At 36.9% G+C, this 19,425-nt stretch overlaps 4 protein-coding genes and 1 pseudogene across 4 annotated transcripts; all 5 read right to left on the reverse strand.

Moving 5' to 3' along the window:
• Positions 1 to 225: 225 nt before the first annotated feature.
• Positions 226 to 3,160, reverse strand: LOC117164378 (odorant receptor 30a-like; annotated as a pseudogene).
• Positions 3,161 to 4,093: 933 nt separating this feature from the next.
• Positions 4,094 to 5,593, reverse strand: LOC117164343 (odorant receptor 4-like). Its single transcript, XM_033347296.2, is given in 4 exon segments — positions 4,094 to 4,204; positions 4,494 to 4,769; positions 4,946 to 5,260; positions 5,582 to 5,593. Coding segments are annotated over 4 exon segments (714 nt in total).
• Positions 5,594 to 6,184: 591 nt separating this feature from the next.
• LOC117164462 (odorant receptor 13a-like) lies at positions 6,185 to 8,834 on the reverse strand. The gene is made up of 6 exons (XM_033347516.2): positions 8,488 to 8,834; positions 7,790 to 8,042; positions 7,503 to 7,606; positions 7,071 to 7,406; positions 6,395 to 6,670; positions 6,185 to 6,253 (listed from the first exon to the last, which is right to left on the reverse strand). The coding sequence occupies exons 1-6, from the start codon at positions 8,680 to 8,682 to the stop codon at positions 6,185 to 6,187; spliced, it is 1,233 nt and encodes a 410-aa protein (XP_033203407.1). The 5' UTR covers positions 8,683 to 8,834.
• A 1,018-nt stretch (positions 8,835 to 9,852) lies between these two features.
• On the reverse strand, positions 9,853 to 11,999 carry LOC117164344 (odorant receptor 10-like). The gene is made up of 6 exons (XM_033347297.2): positions 11,745 to 11,999; positions 11,398 to 11,650; positions 11,137 to 11,240; positions 10,683 to 11,021; positions 10,129 to 10,404; positions 9,853 to 9,909 (listed from the first exon to the last, which is right to left on the reverse strand). The coding sequence occupies exons 1-6, from the start codon at positions 11,997 to 11,999 to the stop codon at positions 9,853 to 9,855; spliced, it is 1,284 nt and encodes a 427-aa protein (XP_033203188.2).
• A 923-nt stretch (positions 12,000 to 12,922) lies between these two features.
• LOC117164346 (uncharacterized) lies at positions 12,923 to 19,229 on the reverse strand. The gene is made up of 11 exons (XM_033347300.2): positions 18,944 to 19,229; positions 18,386 to 18,638; positions 18,002 to 18,105; positions 17,419 to 17,733; positions 16,959 to 17,234; positions 16,602 to 16,669; positions 15,747 to 15,897; positions 15,510 to 15,569; positions 14,331 to 14,468; positions 13,066 to 13,341; positions 12,923 to 12,991 (listed from the first exon to the last, which is right to left on the reverse strand). Exons 1-11 carry the CDS (start codon positions 19,136 to 19,138, stop codon positions 12,923 to 12,925), a joined length of 1,905 nt encoding a protein of 634 aa, XP_033203191.2. The 5' UTR covers positions 19,139 to 19,229.
• Between the last annotated feature and the right edge of the window lie 196 nt (positions 19,230 to 19,425).

Consider the following 19,425-nt stretch of genomic DNA (forward strand, 5'->3'; position numbering starts at 1 on the left):
TAGTATTTTTAATTTTGCGTTGCCTTGGAAAAGTGTATAATATACTCGATACGCTGTGTGTAGAATGGAGGGAAAGAGTGGACGATCGGTGAAAGAGTGTGTCCAATCGTATTCGCTCTCGTGACGTACGATCGGGGGTGATAGATCGATGATCGATCGAGTATTAAAGTTTATTCGCAACCATTAAAATATTTTTATTATCTAAATTCATGTTTATACTATGAATTATTTATTCTTCATTTTCAAAGACGATTTCCTTATGAGCGTAAAGTATGACATTGTAGTACTCATAAGCTGTAATATAAAATTTTAGTGTCGTCATAGGATTCGTCCAAAAATTTATATGTTTCTGGTAATGCGTTGCAAAAAGCGATATTTGTAGGATGAGCGGGATTAAGTAAGAAATGGAAAGATACAGGAAAGAATCCACCAGCGGTCAGATAGCATGGTCGCGTTGATTTCATTATCATCATCTTCGCGTCTTCTCGTAACATTCTGCCAGTTTAGGTCATTGGCAAAGTCGTCCACCAGCCTGTGTACGTTGCCAAGCTAATATTCGAACTTTCCTTCATTAAGCCGTGGCAAGTGTACGTGAAGAAAATGATATGGATAAAGTTGCCGAACATGCGGAACACGAAAGTCAGGCGTGTACCAGGGGATACATCTGCCTGTGTACATAGTATAATATATTCGTATTTAAATCAGACGATATTCCGATACAGCTATTAAATATATTTAAAACGAACGAATATTTGTTTTTGCGACAAACGAATGAATCTGTGCAAGTTTGAGGAGGTTTAACGCGAGAAATATGTGTATCTCAAAAGTTGGACAAACATAAAACGAGACGAACTTACACGTGCAATTTAACGATTTTAATATAAGAGTTAAACGATGAAATTTGCGGTAATTGTGTTTCTGCGTATTTAAAAAAATAGAAAAACAAATCCGATGTTCGCACGTACCAGAAGTATCTCGTCCGTGTCGAAACACATCAGCGAGCTAAAGATGACCATATGGTCGAAGATCGGAAACCTATAAACATATTCGAGCCTTTCGCAGAATTTGATCAACGATTGATGCTGCCGAATGCATTTTTTCAACGCTATGTAACACTTGTCGGCGTAATCGATCTTATCCGTTTGCTGATCGATGATTTTCCACAGATCCAAAAGCCTGTTATGGAGCATACGGAATTGGCAGATCACGTGCATATTCAGTATGCATAAGAAGTTGTCGCAGGCCATATAGGCTACACAGATTTGTTGCACAAACGCTAGCTGTGTAAATAGTGATTTTCCATAGTAAAATCATAATCGTGCTCGCTAGGTTTTCACCTTCTTCGGTGAATATTACAGCGCTATTTACTTAATTCCTAATTACTATCGAATATGCTCGCTAATTGGACACTGTCGTGTTTCACGGACTTAAATGGAGATACCTGAATGACGAACATTATTTCGTAATACGGTGTCACGTATATCGGCAGATCGACCCTGTTAGAATTTAATCTTGGAATTAAGATTAATAATCTGTGGAAGACACAATGTTTGTGTTGAAATAATACAATGTGATATTTATTAAACAATTATTTCAAGAATTATAAATGTGCGTTCTGGAATGTAGACAGTTGGCTAGTTATTCACAGACTAACTGGCTTAGTGACCCATGGCCCTTAAAAAGGTTTAGAGCCCCACTCTCCATGCAGTAATGAGTGTGACCTGTGTGGGTGTCTGTGTGGCGTCACATGTGGCACAGAACCTTCTAGTAGTTTCTCGACGTGCCCATCTAGAATGTTCCGTCTATATCCTCACGCTTCTTCCGGCGAATTTTTCGAAGAATCCGTACGATCAATTACCTTATCTGCATGCGATTGATATCGTTGTATTCCAACAGACCCACATTGCGACCGGAAGTGTCCTCTCTGAGCCACTGCTTCTAATGTTCGCTGAAATATAACGAAACACGAGTTTCTGTTTTGTAGTATCTTTCTGGTTGTTACAAATATTTGTTTTAAAATCAGCTTTCGCTAGAACGAGTTTAGATTTTTATCCAAACGAGACGTTTATTTCTTACTTAGATCGTTAATTTATCTCTTCAATTTCCATAACTTAAGAACAAACAACAACTTATCGTGATTTGGGAAATTTCTTTTCTTATCGTTTTATAACTTATAGATTGTTTTACTATATGTTGATGAAAAGTAAATGTGAAAAATGGAGTATTATTCTTCTAGTGCGAAATATTGATGTTTATTCCATTATTTCGAAAATTATTACTTTCTTTCTGTAGAAAAGAAGCTTTATTTAATCTTTTGATCGATGAATTAACTTACCGCAGATTGGTGCGACTGCATAGAAGGAGACAATAATTTGTATAACAAGCATTATAAATAGCGACCACAGTTTGCAAACTTTCTTGCATTCCGCGAAAAGTATCTTCTCGTCGAGATCATAATTCAAGTGCCAAAAATGCTTTTGGGCGTGTACAATTATATAAGAGAATTCCGTTTTATAAAGGTTTATCATCGAAATTTTAAACATCGCTAATATCGTGTTCAATACGTTGGCTGCCAGAAAGATACAATGCTGAAAAAATGATTCTAATAAATTGCAATAAATGATCGATGGAAAGTGATGTTTAACATTTAATTGTTACGACTTGCTATGTGAAGAGCAATATTACGATTGAGTAATACTTTTACAGTTAGAAAATTTAAGTTAAAGGAATATTTAAAATAACATTAGACAAACGCTTCTAAATGTCCCAATCTGCAATGAAAAAATGTCTTCAAAGTTCTGTAACGATATTTAATTCCGTATAATATATTTCATCCAAATAACTGTACTATTGATTTACCAACACGCAGTACAAGTAACTACCTATACGCAGTTTAATAGTAACGTTAGAATTTATACAAAAACGGAGAAAATTTTTCACGGGGGTTACTTATTTTCTTACTCACGTCCAAATCGTTCAAATTGTGACAAATATCCGCGACGTTCACGTACATGCTATAAACGCTTGTAATCATGGTATAGAATACCGCGAATTTTCCTTGCCTAACTTCGGTTTTGTTCGCCGATTTCCAAATACCCGCGATTTTCAGCAGCAACCGTGATATTTTAATGGATATATCTGTGTATCGTTCGGTATGCATGACAATCCTTTCTTCTCAATCCTGATTCTAAAATCACTCAATAGATAGAAAACTTAGCGACACCAAGTGGCATTTTACTTAAACAAACTTTTGACGACCAGAAAACGAATATGAATATTTTATTCCTGACGTAATAAGAGCATAAAACGATAAAGAATAATAGAGTTGTCGATCAAAGAGAAACCGTTGCGCACTTACACTAAAATTTCCCCAAGGAAAAGCGTTCCGACCGCGTAGATCAGCGCGAAATCTCTGCGACCTTGTTCATTTCGAATCGTCGCTAGCCACAGGTCTACGATTTATATGGAAAAACATGCACAAATTACTCAGATGTCGTGATTCTGCATCATTCGCGCGGTGAACGTCGAATAATCGAAGCAAGGGCGATGTAGTATCGCATCAATTATAACCGATCGATTTTTAACGAGACGCTCTCACGATTTGTGTCCACGCCAATCAAAAATTCGCGTAGCTGCCTGTAACGTGTCCTGTTCTCGTGTGAAGTGTAGGCGTTGCAACGTAATCGAAAATGCATTATTCACGATTCGAGGGTGTTTGAATGGAACAAGTAACCATAGAAAGAACGAGGAACGATCGTGACCGTGCATAAGATGGCCTGCGATTCATTTCACTCGTTTTAAGCGATGGAAGAGTGCTTTGTCTCGTGGCTCCATGGAACTCTTACGTTTGTCCAACGTAATATCGCAGCTCAAGTTGCTGCAGAGGATCCGAGGGGATAAAGTTTGTGCTTGAATTTATTCTGAAAATTTTTCGTTAATTTTTCAAATGCAAGGAAAATTACGTCGCATAAAAGGATCCTATTCTTTTTTAACGCGAAATCAAGGAACTTGTACGTTCACTGATATCATTAGATAATATTAAATTTATTCTTGTAATTATGTAGATATAAATAGCGACATTAATTTGCAAATATTAAAATATTTCCATTGCGCAAGTCCGTGCATTTATGGTTAACCATTCCGCTGCTGCTTTTATAGACGATTCTCTCATGAGAGTGAAGTATGACATCGTCGAGCTTATAAGCTGTAACAAGAAATTTTATCAAGGTGTTTTACAATTTTCCATGTACATACGTATTCTATTATAATTACAGATATGTAAAAACGTGTACGTAATAGGCAGAAATGTAAAAATATGACGCGTACAGTATCGTAAGTAAAATTTACGTCACGTAATTTCCAAGACACCACATACGTGATTTATATTCAAATTTTGCTTATTTAAGAACAAAAAACAGTTACATATCGTACCGGATTGCAAAATGTGGTATTTTTAGAGTAAATGGAATTAAAAGAAAGAAATTGCTGCATACCGCGGTAGATGTTTCCAAAGTGACGGGAAAGAATCCTCCGGCGGACAGATAACACGGTCGCATCGACTTCATAATCATTATTCTCGTATCCTTCCGTATCTTCCTGCCTGTTTCGGTCATTGGCAGAATCATCCATCATCCTGAATACGATGCCCTGCTAATATTCGTGCTTTCCTCTACTAAACCATTGCAGATATACGTGAAAAAAATGATGTGGGTAAAACTGCCGATCATGTGGAAGAAGAAAATGAGTCGTGTCCCGGGAGATACGTCCGCCTACGTACAAATTTTTTAAATGACCACCGTAAGCAATATAGCTTTTATTTTTCATCTGGTAGGTACCGAATAATAGTAAAACGTTCTTGTCTAATTTTATTAAATTGTTAATTTGAAAAATATGGCGTATCCACGATAGCTTTTTAGTTAATTCGTTTTAAATCGCTCACACATACCAGAATGACCTAGTACGTGTCTAAATACATTAGCACGCTAAAGATAACCATGTGGCTGAGAATCTGCAGTGTGTAAATGTCGTCGAGTTTAGCGCTGAATTCGATCAACGATTGATGTTTTCGGATGCATTTTTTCAACATTACGTAGCATTCGTTCGAGTACTCGACGATATGTGTTCGCTCGTCGATGTTCGACAATAGATTCACTAACGTGTTCTGCAGCATACGAAATTGGTAGACCACGTGTAGATTTAGCACGCATAAGAAGTTGTCGGGGCATATATAGCTCGCGCCAATTTGTTGTACGGCCAGTAACTGTGTATGTAAATAGCAATTAATCATAGAGTTATCGATGACAAGTTATTACGATTGCTCGCAGAAGAAGCGGACAGCCTCGTACTCCTGCGATTCGCTTAACATCGCCTCCACGATCGCCGAGAGGGGCAATCTCTCGCCTATGACGTGACAGCAGTCACAGATGTCCGCTGTCTCGCTCCGATCCGGAACACCTGGGTCATCCTGTAGGCATGGTGTTACCTGGGCAGCGTCTAAGGCTGTCTCGCTCGTGTATGCCCCAGTACGTATGAATCATCATAATAACATGTGTTGCGTTAATTCATTCTTTCCTATTGTTACTCGTAACACCATTCTGGTACGAAGGGCGCAAAAAGGAAAAGGTTGATTGCTACCCTTTGGCATAGGCGGAAAGACACATAAAAGATGTATTCGTCAATTACGCATTTGTTCCCTGATCAATTTCTCTTACATTATTGACAGAAATTTGTGCGTATTACACTGTCATTATTTTCTACTCTACCGATGCGATGCTTTAAACCACCTTTAACTCTCGAAAAAATATACTATAGCTGAATTATTTGATAATACGGTTGGTAAAAGAATACGAAGGCATGCAGTAGATGTGGAAGTTCCAATCGAAATTACCGAATATTGGTTCTTATAAAAATAATAAGAAATTTGCACACATTTGTTCGCGTGTTCGTGTTGTAGAAGAACACCGAGCGGCATTTTGCGACCGAATGGATTTATGAATATGCATTATTTTGATGATTGAATATGAGTGTAACTCGACTTTTAAGCGTCAACGTATAACGAATCAAACTTCAAATGCAATTTTCATTATTTTTCATTGTAGTTTTATTTCACTTTGCAGCAGCACCACTTACATACTTTATCATCTGTTACTAGTCATTCTGTATACTTGCAATTGAAATATATATATTACGAATTGAGGGTGTCCTGTGTAGTTTGTCTTAACAGTGTGAAATATGATACCGCAGTACTTAAAACCTGTAACAATAATACGTATAAGCAACAGATATCCGAAGTGTATTTTTTGTACTTCTTTACATTTTCGCACACTGTACAGTTTTACGCAGACAAATTTATCAATCGCTGCAATTTTGACAAATGCCACGACATTTCAATTACCCGAGTGTATGTCTCTAGAGACACGACGAAGAATCCATAGCCTGTTATGCAACAAGGTACGCCAGATCTTATAGTAACGAGTATCAAGTCTTTTCGCATCATCATACCGCTTTCGGTTGCAGGCAAAAATGACCAAGGTCCTTTATACACTGCCAAAGCTACGCTCGTGCTTTCTTGCATGATGCAGTCACAGCTGTAGGTGAACATCAGTAATTGGCATAGACAGGCTATTAATTGGAAGCTGAAGATGAAACGTGTTCTGGTAGGTGCCCCTGGCTGCGAAAAGATGCGTTATTAGCGCGTAAAAGCTTGTCTGAAGTATGAACAGTGCTCATAATTTTTAAATGTTCGATATAGACACTTTTTACAGACGACGTGTGATTTGCCATAATCGTCATAGTAAGTACAATATATGGTCTATTCTAGACCGCAGATATTTATGTAAATTCGATATTTCCACGAATAAAATTAAAAACACGGAACTAGGGTACTTTAGGTAAACAGTTATTCCATCGACTAAATGTTATAGAGAGTGCCGTAGTCTGATTAGTTTGTATATTCTCGTATATGGTATGTATTCTGTACATTTTTGTACTTTGTGCATACAGAATTCGTGACACTCTCTGAGATGTAGGAATGTAAAAATGAATAATTGATATGAATGCGTTACACTCACCATAAGTATCTGGTACCCATCGAGACACATTACCAAACTGAACGCCAGCACTTGCGCCAAAACAGGCAAATTAAATACCGATTCCAGTTTGCGACAATAAGCTATGAGAGCTTGATGTTGTTGAATATATTTCTTAAAGACGGTGTAATATTTCTTTGTCGATGATCCTGAGAACAATTGTGGATTTGTTTCTCCCTTCTCTTTATTCGTTAAATCGGTCATGCGGGACATTTTATATTGTAGTATTTGAAATTGAGTAGCTAAGTGTAGACTCATGACGCATAATAGATTGTCGAAACAGAAATAGCCGACTCCAACATAATACAATGACATGAGCTGTGAATGTATAAAGATTTCCATTGTTTTGTTACTGGTATTAAATTTAACGGTATTATATACGTTGAGTATTATGGAAAGGAAATAATTCAGTACCTGCAACACAAGTGTTATTTCATAGTATGGTGTCGTTGTCAGTGGCAAGTCAATCCACATATTAAATGGAAGCTCCCTATCCGATTCGTTCCTTCCAATATTTTCTGGTATAGATACAGAATGGTATAATTCTTTGTAAATATTCAGTAGAAAATATACAGTATTTAAGTTCAAAAATGGTTTAGTTAGCTTTTTGAATCTGCCATTGATTATACTTAGATATTTTTGTGCACTTTTGGATAAGAAATGAAAGAATAAAAATTCCAATTTAAGATTAAGTGACTTACCAAGAATTGGACTAAGGGCGTAACAAATAAGGGTCGCTTTGGTGGTGAATATTACGAAACAAACAAAGACGGTACATTTGCGTTTGCAGTCCATATAAATCTTTTTCTCGTACTCATCGTAATTCTCGTGCCAAAATCTTCGTTGCGTGTATGTGATTAATCGAAAAAATTTTTGTTTATGCGCAAGTAATACTGTCATCTTCAGAAGAGGCATTAGGATCGCCAAAATGTTGCACACGTTGTAAATACGGGTCTGTAAGCAGAGAAAATGTAACCAAAATGTAGAACTGCGGATGGATTCTATTTCACTTGTGCGTTATCCAATTTAGGTATTACAAACGAGAAAACAGAGCACAAGCCACGATATTACCAATTTATGAGAAAACAACCGTTTTATGGGAAAAATAAGTTGTTTCAAGAAATCTAGTACATTGTAATTGTGTTAAATGATAACCAAATTATGCTACAAGTTTTATAACTGTGTTATCAAATTGTAAATTGTATAGTTCTTTTTATCACAATGTCTTGCGTTTTATTCCAGAAATAATCAATAAATTTTGTTTTGCATATTGACTTATTAGCTTCTGTAACTTGAAATGAAACTGGACTATTACAGAAATTTAGTCCACAACTGTATCGTTCATCGCGATTTATCTCTCTTCAAATATGTCGGTAAAGATAATTGTTCGAATACTTACACTTAAATCACCGAACGAATAGTAAGTATCCGTAACCTCTATCCATAGAGCAAAGAGAATAATGGAGAACGCGTAAATCAGCGTAATAAGTCTGACGCGTCGTTCCAATTGGTTTTTCGACGTCCATAATCCAACGAGCTTCATAAATGTCGACGTCAAGCTGATAGATATGTCGTGGCTCTTCAGAAAACTCATATCGTACTGCTAATATTCTAGTATGTTAGGACATTGAACTGGTACACTTGTACACGATCTACATCGATTATTGCAACGTATTAGAGACGATCAGTCGCTTTGATGTATTGGCATCCTTTCATTCACCGATATCGTACTTTGTGTCTACCTTATTATTATTATCATTGATGCACCGTTATTTGATGTTTCGGAAAAGAAATGACGAGAAAGAACGAAAGAAAAGAAAGGAGCGAACGTTCGATCACGATAGCCCAGGATTACTATTCTTTGTTTCGAATGAACAACGAGTGCATGGGATCGATCGAGTTATACATTATTCCGGGGTTACGAGACCCTCTGTGAAATCGAAGTGCTGTTCGACAGCTGTTTCGTTTTGCCAAAGGAAAATTTATCTTGCTAAATTAGGCATACGATTTAAGAAAGTTGTCTATAATTTCCTTTGATAGAATTTACGAGGAAAAAACGTACATCGCTTGATGCAGCGGCGGCGCGTTAAAGTGACGAAGATGATAAATGTCTTTTTTTATCTTGCTTCTATGATTTGTGAAGGGTGTTGTGCAGATTCGGTGATATTGTAGCTATGAAACGAATAAAGAAATTTCGGCAACGTTTGTTCTCTTACGTCTGTGTGTGATGTCAGTTGCTTGTAGTACGCAATAGAATATTGTTGTCTACGTACTTGGGTTTCTTCTGGATAAAGGGGTCTTTTTTATACTGTCAATAACATTTAAACGTATGACTTTGTATGAAGCTATGTTTTTGAAATTTCTTGCTTTATTCGAAATTTCAGTTATATTTAAATCACCGTTTGACTGGTATCTCAACAATGTAAAGTACTATGACACCACGAAGCTGAAAACTGCGAAAAACGAATAAACAGTTTAGGCGTGTGATGATTTTAAACGTTCCTAATAAAATCTGATATAACTATGATAATTATAAATAGGGATTATACTGGGAAGTGAAACTTTTATTGTTAGGATTGGAATCGGATATTCTCTTCGTATAAAGTCGAGCAAATAATTTAACACTAGCAATTCGATGTCGCCTGCCTTTTAAGAGAGTCATCTTTATTCTTGTATAAATTTAGTATTTGTTCAACAAATACCAATATTATACTATCTTTGATCTGTCATCTATTATCGCATTGGACGTCCTACGTTTATAATTTTAATTAGTGAAAGATTGTCTCATTAAAGTGAAGTATGACATCGCGGTACTCAGCACCTGTAAGAGGAACATTTATTTATTATATTTTCATATTTCATAAAGAAATTGCGACTTTTTGTAAGAATATGTTTGGATGTTTCATAAAATAACGTATCGCTTTTTTCTATATTCTTTACCTTTTGGCAATTTTAAGAAAACAGCTCCATGAAACGGAACGAAATGAATAAACGAATAAATTATAACCGAATGCATTGTAAGAATAATAATAATAAGAACCTTGGTACAAGTTTCCAGAGAGACAGGAAAGAACCCGCTGGCAGTTAAGCAGCAAGGCTTACTCGATCTCAGGATGATCATTGTCAGATCTTTTCGTAGTAATTTCCCAATTTTGTCCATCGTTAGATGGGTCCAGGGGCCAGAATAAACAGCAGTGCCAATATTCGTGCTTTCTCGTATCAGAGTATCGCAACTGTACGTGAACAGCAATAACTGGCTGGAACTGCCCACTATGTGGAATACGAAAATCAGTCGCCGTGTAGGAGGTGAATTTGCCTGCATGCACATTAACGAATTTAACCGAACGATTTAAAGATTATAACGAAACGGTAGTGGTAAGCGTAGAATAATAATAACAAAAATTTGGAATGTACACGGAGAATAAAACGGCTATTTTAGGGAGGGTAGTCCATGTTTGCTAATATGACTACGGAACAGGATAGGATAACTATAATGTTTCGTACACGACGCGAAAAAGGAAGCATAAACTACTGCTTTGGAAAGCTAGGAATGGGTGATTATTTACGTTTTTTATCATAATGGAAAGTACTTACCATAAGCACCTGGAAACCAACCAGACACAGTAAAAGGCTAAAGACAACTATGTGTCCAAGAACGATGTACGTAAATATATTGTTTAGTCTCTGACAATAATTAATTCGATCTTGATGTTCTCTAACGCAACATTTAAATACCGTGTGATAATTTTTCAAGTAATTTGATGGCAAGGTCTCTTTGATAGCGTACTCGTTCGGTTGCTTTTCAATCGTTTCACCCAAGTACAACAACCTGTATTGTAATATACGAAATTGAGTGGCCGCGTGCAGATTTATCAGACATAAAAGATTGTCGAAACAAATGTAACATATACCAACGTGGTACAAAGAGAGAACCTGTATAAACATAAGAGTTACGTTGTGTCGTACAGTGTTTTGCTCCACGGAAAGCGATATTTTTCACGAGTCGAGCAAATAGACGAGCAAGTAAAACGCGTGTTTATGTATGTACCTGAAGCACGAATAGTATTTCATAGTATGGTGTCACACTCAATGGTAGATCGAGCCACATTCTAAATGGCAGAACTCTATCCGAATGGTTTCTTCCAATGTTTTCTAAAATATAAACGTACAATTCTATACTTCAAAGGGACGGTGCTTTATCGTTTAGGGACGCTTTTATCGTATGAAACAAAGAGATTTTGGCGTAGAGTTTGGCACTTTTCATAAACAGGAAATACATCGATACTGCCACTTGAATCGATACACGTACCTACGATAGGCGTTAGCACGTAGCCGAAGACCGTGCCTTGAGCACAAACATTGATCAAAGAGATACACACGATGGAAATCTTTCTACAGTTTTGCAACAACAATAGCTCGTTGTAACTGTAATTCGTGTGCCAAAAATTCTTGTGTGTGTAGACAAGCAGCTCGATGAATTCTTTCTTGTGTATAAATACGACGGACAATTTTAGCAATACCATAATAAGGCATAAAATATTGCAAGCCGTGTAAGCACAATCCTGCGATTAAAAAATCGTAGAAACGGAAACGCTTGAAGAATTTAAGAAGCGCAAAAAAGATCGTTACTGGTAAAAAGAATATTTATATACTCACGCCAAAGTTCGGCCACGAGTAGTAAAAGTCCCTGAACTGCACCCACACACCGAACAGGATCGCGACTACGGTGTACATCAAAGTTAACTGACGTGTACGTTCTTCTTCCTTGTTCTTTGTTAGCCAGAGACCGACGATTTTCATTAAAAAACTCGTCATTAGCAAAGCAAAATCTTTGGTGTACGACGCTTCGTTCTCTAGCTTCAAACAAGCCGACGTAGGACTAACTTTTGTCTTTTCTGAATCTTTATCCATCTTGTCCCTTATTCTTCTTCTTGACACTGACGGACAAGTACCTATTCTTTCCTTCTTATTTTCATTTCGTGGCGTGAAAAGATATCGTGATTATTCAAGGGGTACGGAGTAGGTCGACACGTGCAACGTGTATGTATAATTAAAGAGAGACAGACCTGTGATCGGCTGTTAGGTAAAAAGGGAGTAGACGCTGCATTGTGCATCGAGCGTTGGCGTCTTGCACATCACGTGGCGACGGGGTCTAGGGCTGCTGCGATCGACGATAAGCTTTCCAATTTTTTTACAACAAAGAGTCACGATCAACGATACCACACAGCTGATAGTTATGTAAGCTATTGTACGTTTTTATATTAATATATAAGTCCTCCTAGTAAAAGCAACTCTTTTCGCTTTTTGATAGCCGTCGTGCGCTCGATAGAAAAATCACAGCTGTTGGTTTAACTATTTCTTAAATGTAGACAATGCCTTAGATCATTTTAGATATAGACGAAAGGATACTTAAAAATGTTCAAGCTATTTCCACGTTTCACTTATAAAATTCGTAATACATACGAGGAAGAAAGAGACGGTACGCTTTGATTTAAAATCAAAATAACGTGTTTAAAGAGTAATCATAAAATGGATGACATGGTATTCGAGAAACATTTATTGCGATGTTATAGTAATATTAAATGTATCAAACTTACTCGTAGTAAAGATACGTTTAGAAAATAACAAACCCGATACAATATATAGCACTACGTGTAAATCAGTCTTGCCATTTCACCATCAATTACATGTGCAAAGACTCGTGGAGAAATAGAATCTTGGGAACAGTGTATTATCCCTTTTTATTTAAACACCAAGCAACGGTGCCGTTTGGCACCTTCGAATCGAACGAGCCCTGTAATTTATATTTTTGCTATTAACGACAAATGTACAAGTTATGAATTTGTTGCATCCAGAGATGTATTCCTTAGCAGAGTGAAATATGACATTGCCGTACTGAGAACCTGTAACGAGTGAATAATTACAATTCAACGATTATATAGAAAAATCGTAACGGAGATACAACGAATTCGATTACCCCGGTAAACGTCTGCAGCGAAACAGGAAAAAATTTTCCAGCTGTTATACAGCAAATCTTGTGCGATCGCATGATAATAATTAGCAAATCTTTTCGCACAGTGGCACCAGCTTCGTTCATTGGAAGGATTGGCCATGGTCCTGAGAATGAAGCATTGCCGACATTGACACTTTGCCGCATCAAATCATCGCAACTATACGTGAACATTAACAGTTGACACAGAACGCCACACAAATTCAATACCAAACTGGCCTTCTTTGAGGTAGGTGTGTCCACCTATGGGAACACGATATAATCGATATAAAACTAATAAAATGGTTTTGGAAAACATTTTGTTTTGCAAATTTAAAATGCAGGTGTATTGGAAATTTCAATAATACAGATGGAGTTCTCTACAGAAATCGATTAAATAATTCTGATTGATCGAAATAAATTAAAAAGAAGAAAAAACTTTCTCCATTTTTTCCACAATATACATTTGACTCTACTGATTTTCTATACACGCGGGATCGGAATCTTCGAATTCAAATGAGAGGATCGTGGATGTTAGCGGATAACGGTGGAGTGGTAAATGTATAGTTAACGTATCCGGCTACAAAGTCCAAAGGATCTCGTAAAACTTACAGATAAGAACTACGTACGCAAGGCTGCAACACGTACACATACCAAATAATATAAGACAATCATTGTTACAGTTATATTACAGTTATACTTATATGTTGCATTCACTGCATACATTCGGCCCAAAGAGTCGCGGTTTCGGTCTCTCGCTGTGGAAGCTCGGCCGAGATGGAAGGGCGAGCGATCGAAAATCGCGTGGCTGTGTCGAGTGAAAAAATGGGGAATGCGATTCGGGACAATATACACATACGAGATTGAAAAAAAGAAAGGAAAGTAAAAGAAGACGTTAAGAAGAAAACGAAAATTCAAAGGCGAATGTCAAAGCAGGATAAAGGTAAATCAGGATTAGTTGACAACGAGTGTGAAGCAGCCTCTCCAGAACGAAAAGCAGAGAGGATCGATCGTGGAATAGAGATATTATCGAACGGTAATGGCACAATGATCGACAAAAATCGACTGATTTTGAGTTCCGGCACGTCGTTGCTCTTCCGTGTTCACGGTTACTACGTATATTTTTTAACGCGAAACGTTTCCTAATAACGACGTAGAAAGATAACTTTGAACGTAAGTAACTGGAATAACTTGTAACGAGGCGACTTCTTAAAATATCTCGCTCGATAAAATATCTCAAAAAAATAACTCACCAGGAGTAGTTGAAATCCCACGAGGCATATTACCATGGCAAGAAACATTACCTGGGCAAGCACGATCAACGTAAAGATATTTTCCAACTTTTTGCAATATTCGATAAGCATTTGATGCTGTTGTACGCAATTTCTCAACTTCGTGCAACACATATTTGAATAATACGATAATCTTGCATCCGATTCGTATTCTTCTATCTGATTCTTCGTCGCGTTATCTATGCTTCTCAGCCTATGCTGTAATATGCGAAATTGGCTGGCCACGTGAAGATTAACGATGCATAACAAATTGTCGAAACAAATGTAACACACACCGACATGGTACACACAGAGTATCTGCATAAATAAAAATCGGTTTCATCGAATTATATTTTAACCCCTTAACTTACAAGTACGGGCATAGCCCGTAGTACGATGATCGGACCAAACGTAAATATTACGGGCATAGTCCGTAGTACGATGATCGAGCCAAATATAATATATAATATAATATATAATAGCTTGTTTACGTTTTCGGCCCAAAATTCTCAAACGTAAATCGTAGGTTAAGGTGTTAAACAGGGTATATTTTTATTACTGTCGAGTCGATAAGCGATCGATTAGAAATACGATTACGAAATCGTTATTAGAATGAAATACGATCTTTTAAAAAATTAGGAGGAGGTACGAATTAGCGGAGATATCTGTACCTGTATAGTAAATAGTATTTCAAAGTAAGGGGACGTTCCTACAGGAAAGTCGACCCACAAGTTGAACGGTAGTATTCTGTCAGATTCGTTTCTTCCTATATTTGCTGAACAGTAAAAAAATATTTACGTAATAATATATGTAACGTAATTGTGTATATAAATAAGCAGTGGATACAAAGATATGCCCTTTTACGTACCTATAAGCGGTGTTACCATGTAACCGGCACAAGTGCCTTGGGTACAAAAGATCATAAGAATAATGAAAATGTTGCATATTCGTTTGCAATCAGCTACAACTAGTATTTCTTGTGGATCGTAATACGGACGCCAGAAATTTTTCTGTGTGAACGTAATTAAATTAAAGAACTCTATTTTGTGCTTGTATATTACGCCGATCTTTAGGAAAACGATCGTCACGTATAAAATATTGCAACAGATAAAAACGCTATCCTGAAATTATAGATATGTACACGTGAGAATGGTACGAAACACGTTTGTAGATTGTTCGTTCTTCTTCCAGTACTCTTTCGATTTCAATTAGCATTATCAGCTAAACGAGACTACGTTTAAAAGTTCCTTACTAACTTAGAATTAGAAAACTTATAAATTTAAACTTAGAAAAATTATAAATTAGTTCGATACGATATTTTCTTCCTAACGTAATAGGAGCACAGAAGGATAAAGAATAATAGAGGAGTCGATCAAAGCGAAACCGTTGCGCACTTACGCTAAAATTTCCCCAAGTATGATAGATATCTCTGATCGCGATACATATACTGATGAAAAGCGCTCCGACCGTGTAGATAAGCGCGAAATCTCTGCGACGTTGTTCATTTCGATTCGCCGCTAGCCACAGGCCTACGATTTTCATTAGAAAACTTGCCCAAATTATCGAAATGTCGTTATTCTGCATCATTCGCACGGTGAACGTCGAATAATCGAAGGAAGGGCGATGTAGTATCGCGTCAACTATAGCCGATCGATCTTTAACGAGATGTTAGACGCAGGGTCTTTAATCGCGACGACACTCTGACGATTTGCGTGTATGCCAATCAACAATTCGCTTAGCTGCCTGTAACGTGTCCTGTTCTCGTGTGAAGTGTAGGCGTTGCAACGTAATCGAAGATGCATTATTCACGATTCGAGGGAGTTTGAATGGAACAAGTGACGATAGAAAGAACGAGGAACGATTGTGATCGTACATAAGATGGTCTGCCACTGATTTCACTCGATTTAAGCGATGGATGAGTGCTTTGTCTTCTGACTCGATGGAACTCTTACGATTGTTCAACGTAATATCGTAAATCAAGTAGCTACAGAGGATTTCGAGGGGATAAAGTTTGTGAGTGAGTTTATTCCGAAAATCTTTCGTTAATTTTTCGAATGCAAGGAAAGTTACGACGCATGAAAGAATCCTATTCATTTTTAACGCGATGACAAGGAAGTTCGGTGATATCACTCGATAATTAAATTTTAATTCAATTTTATTCTTGTAGGTATGTAGATATAAATACTGAAATTTATTTGCATTGTATATTTGCATTGTATATTTCTATTGTGCAAGTCCGTGCATTTATATAACTATTCCGCTGCTGCTTTTATAGACGATTCTCTCATGAGAGTGAAGTATGACATCGTCGAGCTTATAAGCTGTAACAAGAAATTGTATCAAGGTGTTTTACAATTTTCCATGTACATACGTATTCTATTATAATTACAGATATGTAAAAACGTGTACGTAATAGGCAGAAATGCAAAAATATGACGCGTACAGTATCGTAAGTAAAATTTACGTCACGTAATTTCCAAGATACCACATACGTGATTTATATTCAAATTTTGCTTATTTAAGGACAAAAAACAGTTACATATCGTACCGGATTGCAAAATGTGGTATTTTTAGAGTAAATGGGATTAAAAGAAAGAAATTGCTGCATACCGCGGTAGATGTTTCCAAAGTGACGGGAAAGAATCCTCCGGCGGACAGATAACACGGTCGCATCGATTTCATAATCATTATTCTCGTATCCTTCCGTATCTTCCTGCCTGTTTCGGTCATTGGCAGAATCATCCACCATCCTGAATACGATGCCGTGCTAATATTCGTGCTTTCCTCTACTAAACCATTGCAGATATACGTGAAAAAAATGATGTGGGTAAAACTGCCGATCATGTGGAAGAAGAAAATGAGTCGTGTCCCGGGAGATACGTCCGCCTACGTACAAATTTTTTAAGTGACCACCGTAAGCAATATAGCTTTTATTTTAAATCTAGTAGGTACCGAATAATAGTAAAACGTTCGATCGCTCTTGTCTAATTTTATTAAATTGTTAATTTGAGAAATATGGCGTAACCACGATAGCTTTTTAGTTAATTCGTTTTAAATCGCTCACACGTACCAGAATGACCTCGTACGTGTCGAAACACATCAGCACGCTAAAGATAACCATGTGGCTGAGGATCGGCAGTGTGTAAATGTCGTCGAGTTTAGCGCTGAATTCGATCAACGATTGATGTTTTCGGATGCATTTTTTCAACATTACGTAGCATTCGTTCGAGTACTCGACGATATCTGTTCGCTCGTCGATGTTCGACCATAGATTCACTAACGTGTTCTGCAGCATACGAAATTGGTAGACCACGTGTAGATTTAGCACGCATAAGAAGTTGTCGGGGCATATATAGCTCGCGCCAATTTGTTGTACGGCCAGTAACTGTGTATGTAAATAGCAATTAATCATAGAGTCATCGATGACAAGTTATTACGATATATGCTACCTCATTCTGTTTTCAAGAGTTTTTTAACCGGCGACCGTGTAGCAAGCAATTGTTACACGAGTTATCTTTTTTTTTTTTTTTCATAAAATGAAAAGTTATTCTGATAATAAAAGGCATAGTTATCGAAAGCTTAAACGTCTCGAAGTTTAGAGAGTCAGGAAATGATCGACATCTTGAAATATACATATTGAATATTTGGTATACCTCGAGAGCAAACATTATTTCGTAATAAGGTGACACAGTTAGCGGCAGATTGACCCACATTTTGAATGGAAGCAACCTCTCTGAATTATTGTTTCCAATATTCGCTAAAATACAGTGAAATATGAATTTTATAGGATTATCCTGATTTTTACAAATGTTTGTTTCGAAGTCAGACTTGAGTAGAATGAATTTAGGTTTCTATCCAATTGCAAGGGTTATTTCTCAGGCCGATTTTTAAATTGGCTCCCTCAATTTCCATAATTTGGATCAGTTTTTTACTACGTATTTTAAAATATAGGTGCCTCGTTCCATTATTTGAAGAATTATGTTTCTTGTGTAAAAAAAGAAGATTTCTTTAGTCTCTTCATTACTGGATCAACTTACCGGAGATTGGCGTTATTGCATAGAAAGACAAGGCGGTTTGTGTAACAAAGAATAGAAATACCGTCCACAGTTTGCAAAATCTTCCGCACTCTTCGAAAAGTAACTTGTCATTGTCGTCATAATTGAAATGCCAGAAATGCTTTTGCGCATACACGATCATATCCGAGAATTCTGTTTTATAAAAGTTTATTACCGAAAGTTTGAACATTGCCAATACTATGTTCAATGTGTTAGAAGCCAAAAAGATACAGTGCTGAAAAAATTATTTGTAACATTTCCAAAAGAACAGTTTCACAATATAATAATATTTTTACAGGTAGTAAGTTCAAGTGGCAGGAATATTTGATATAACTGGACAAGCGATTGGGCAAACGCTTCTCAAACCCTTCAAAATACAAGGAAAGAACGTTCCAAAGCTGTCCAACTATTGTACATACGTATATCGAATTCCGCAAATGTATTGTACTGTTTACAAACACACTGTGCAGGTAACTACACATGCACAATTTAATAACCACAAAATTCCTATAGAAAGGGCAGAATGTTTTTTAGACTCACGTCTAAATTATCCATACTGTGAGAAATATCCACTACGTTCACGTACACTCCATAAACGAGTGCAACGATGGTATAGACTATCGTCAATTTCCTTCTGGTCTCTTCGGCGCTGTTCGTCGTTCTCGAGAGACCTGTGATTTTTAGCAGAAATTCTGACATTTTGATGGACATGTCTGTGTATCGTTCAGCTGGCATAGCAATAGTTCCTTGTCAATTTCTATTTTTTCGATTCTTAAGTCACGCGGTAACTAGTACTTGAAGAAAATCACTTTGATCTATCTGAATATGCGACATTTTCTGATGGATACGTGTTTTACCTTCGTACGTAAAAGAGAAAAGGGAACAAATATGCAATTGACGAATATAAAACAAATATGAATCATATATTATGCACATATGCTACAAGGTAAGTGCGTGTGGTTGTTACACCATGGAACGAATGTACACCTAGTAGTTTGTCACGTATCGATTACCTTATCGCC

Source organism: Bombus vancouverensis, chromosome 15 (genome assembly GCF_051014615.1).
Source record: "Bombus vancouverensis nearcticus chromosome 15, iyBomVanc1_principal, whole genome shotgun sequence".
Taxonomy (NCBI): Eukaryota; Metazoa; Arthropoda; class Insecta; order Hymenoptera; family Apidae; genus Bombus; species Bombus vancouverensis.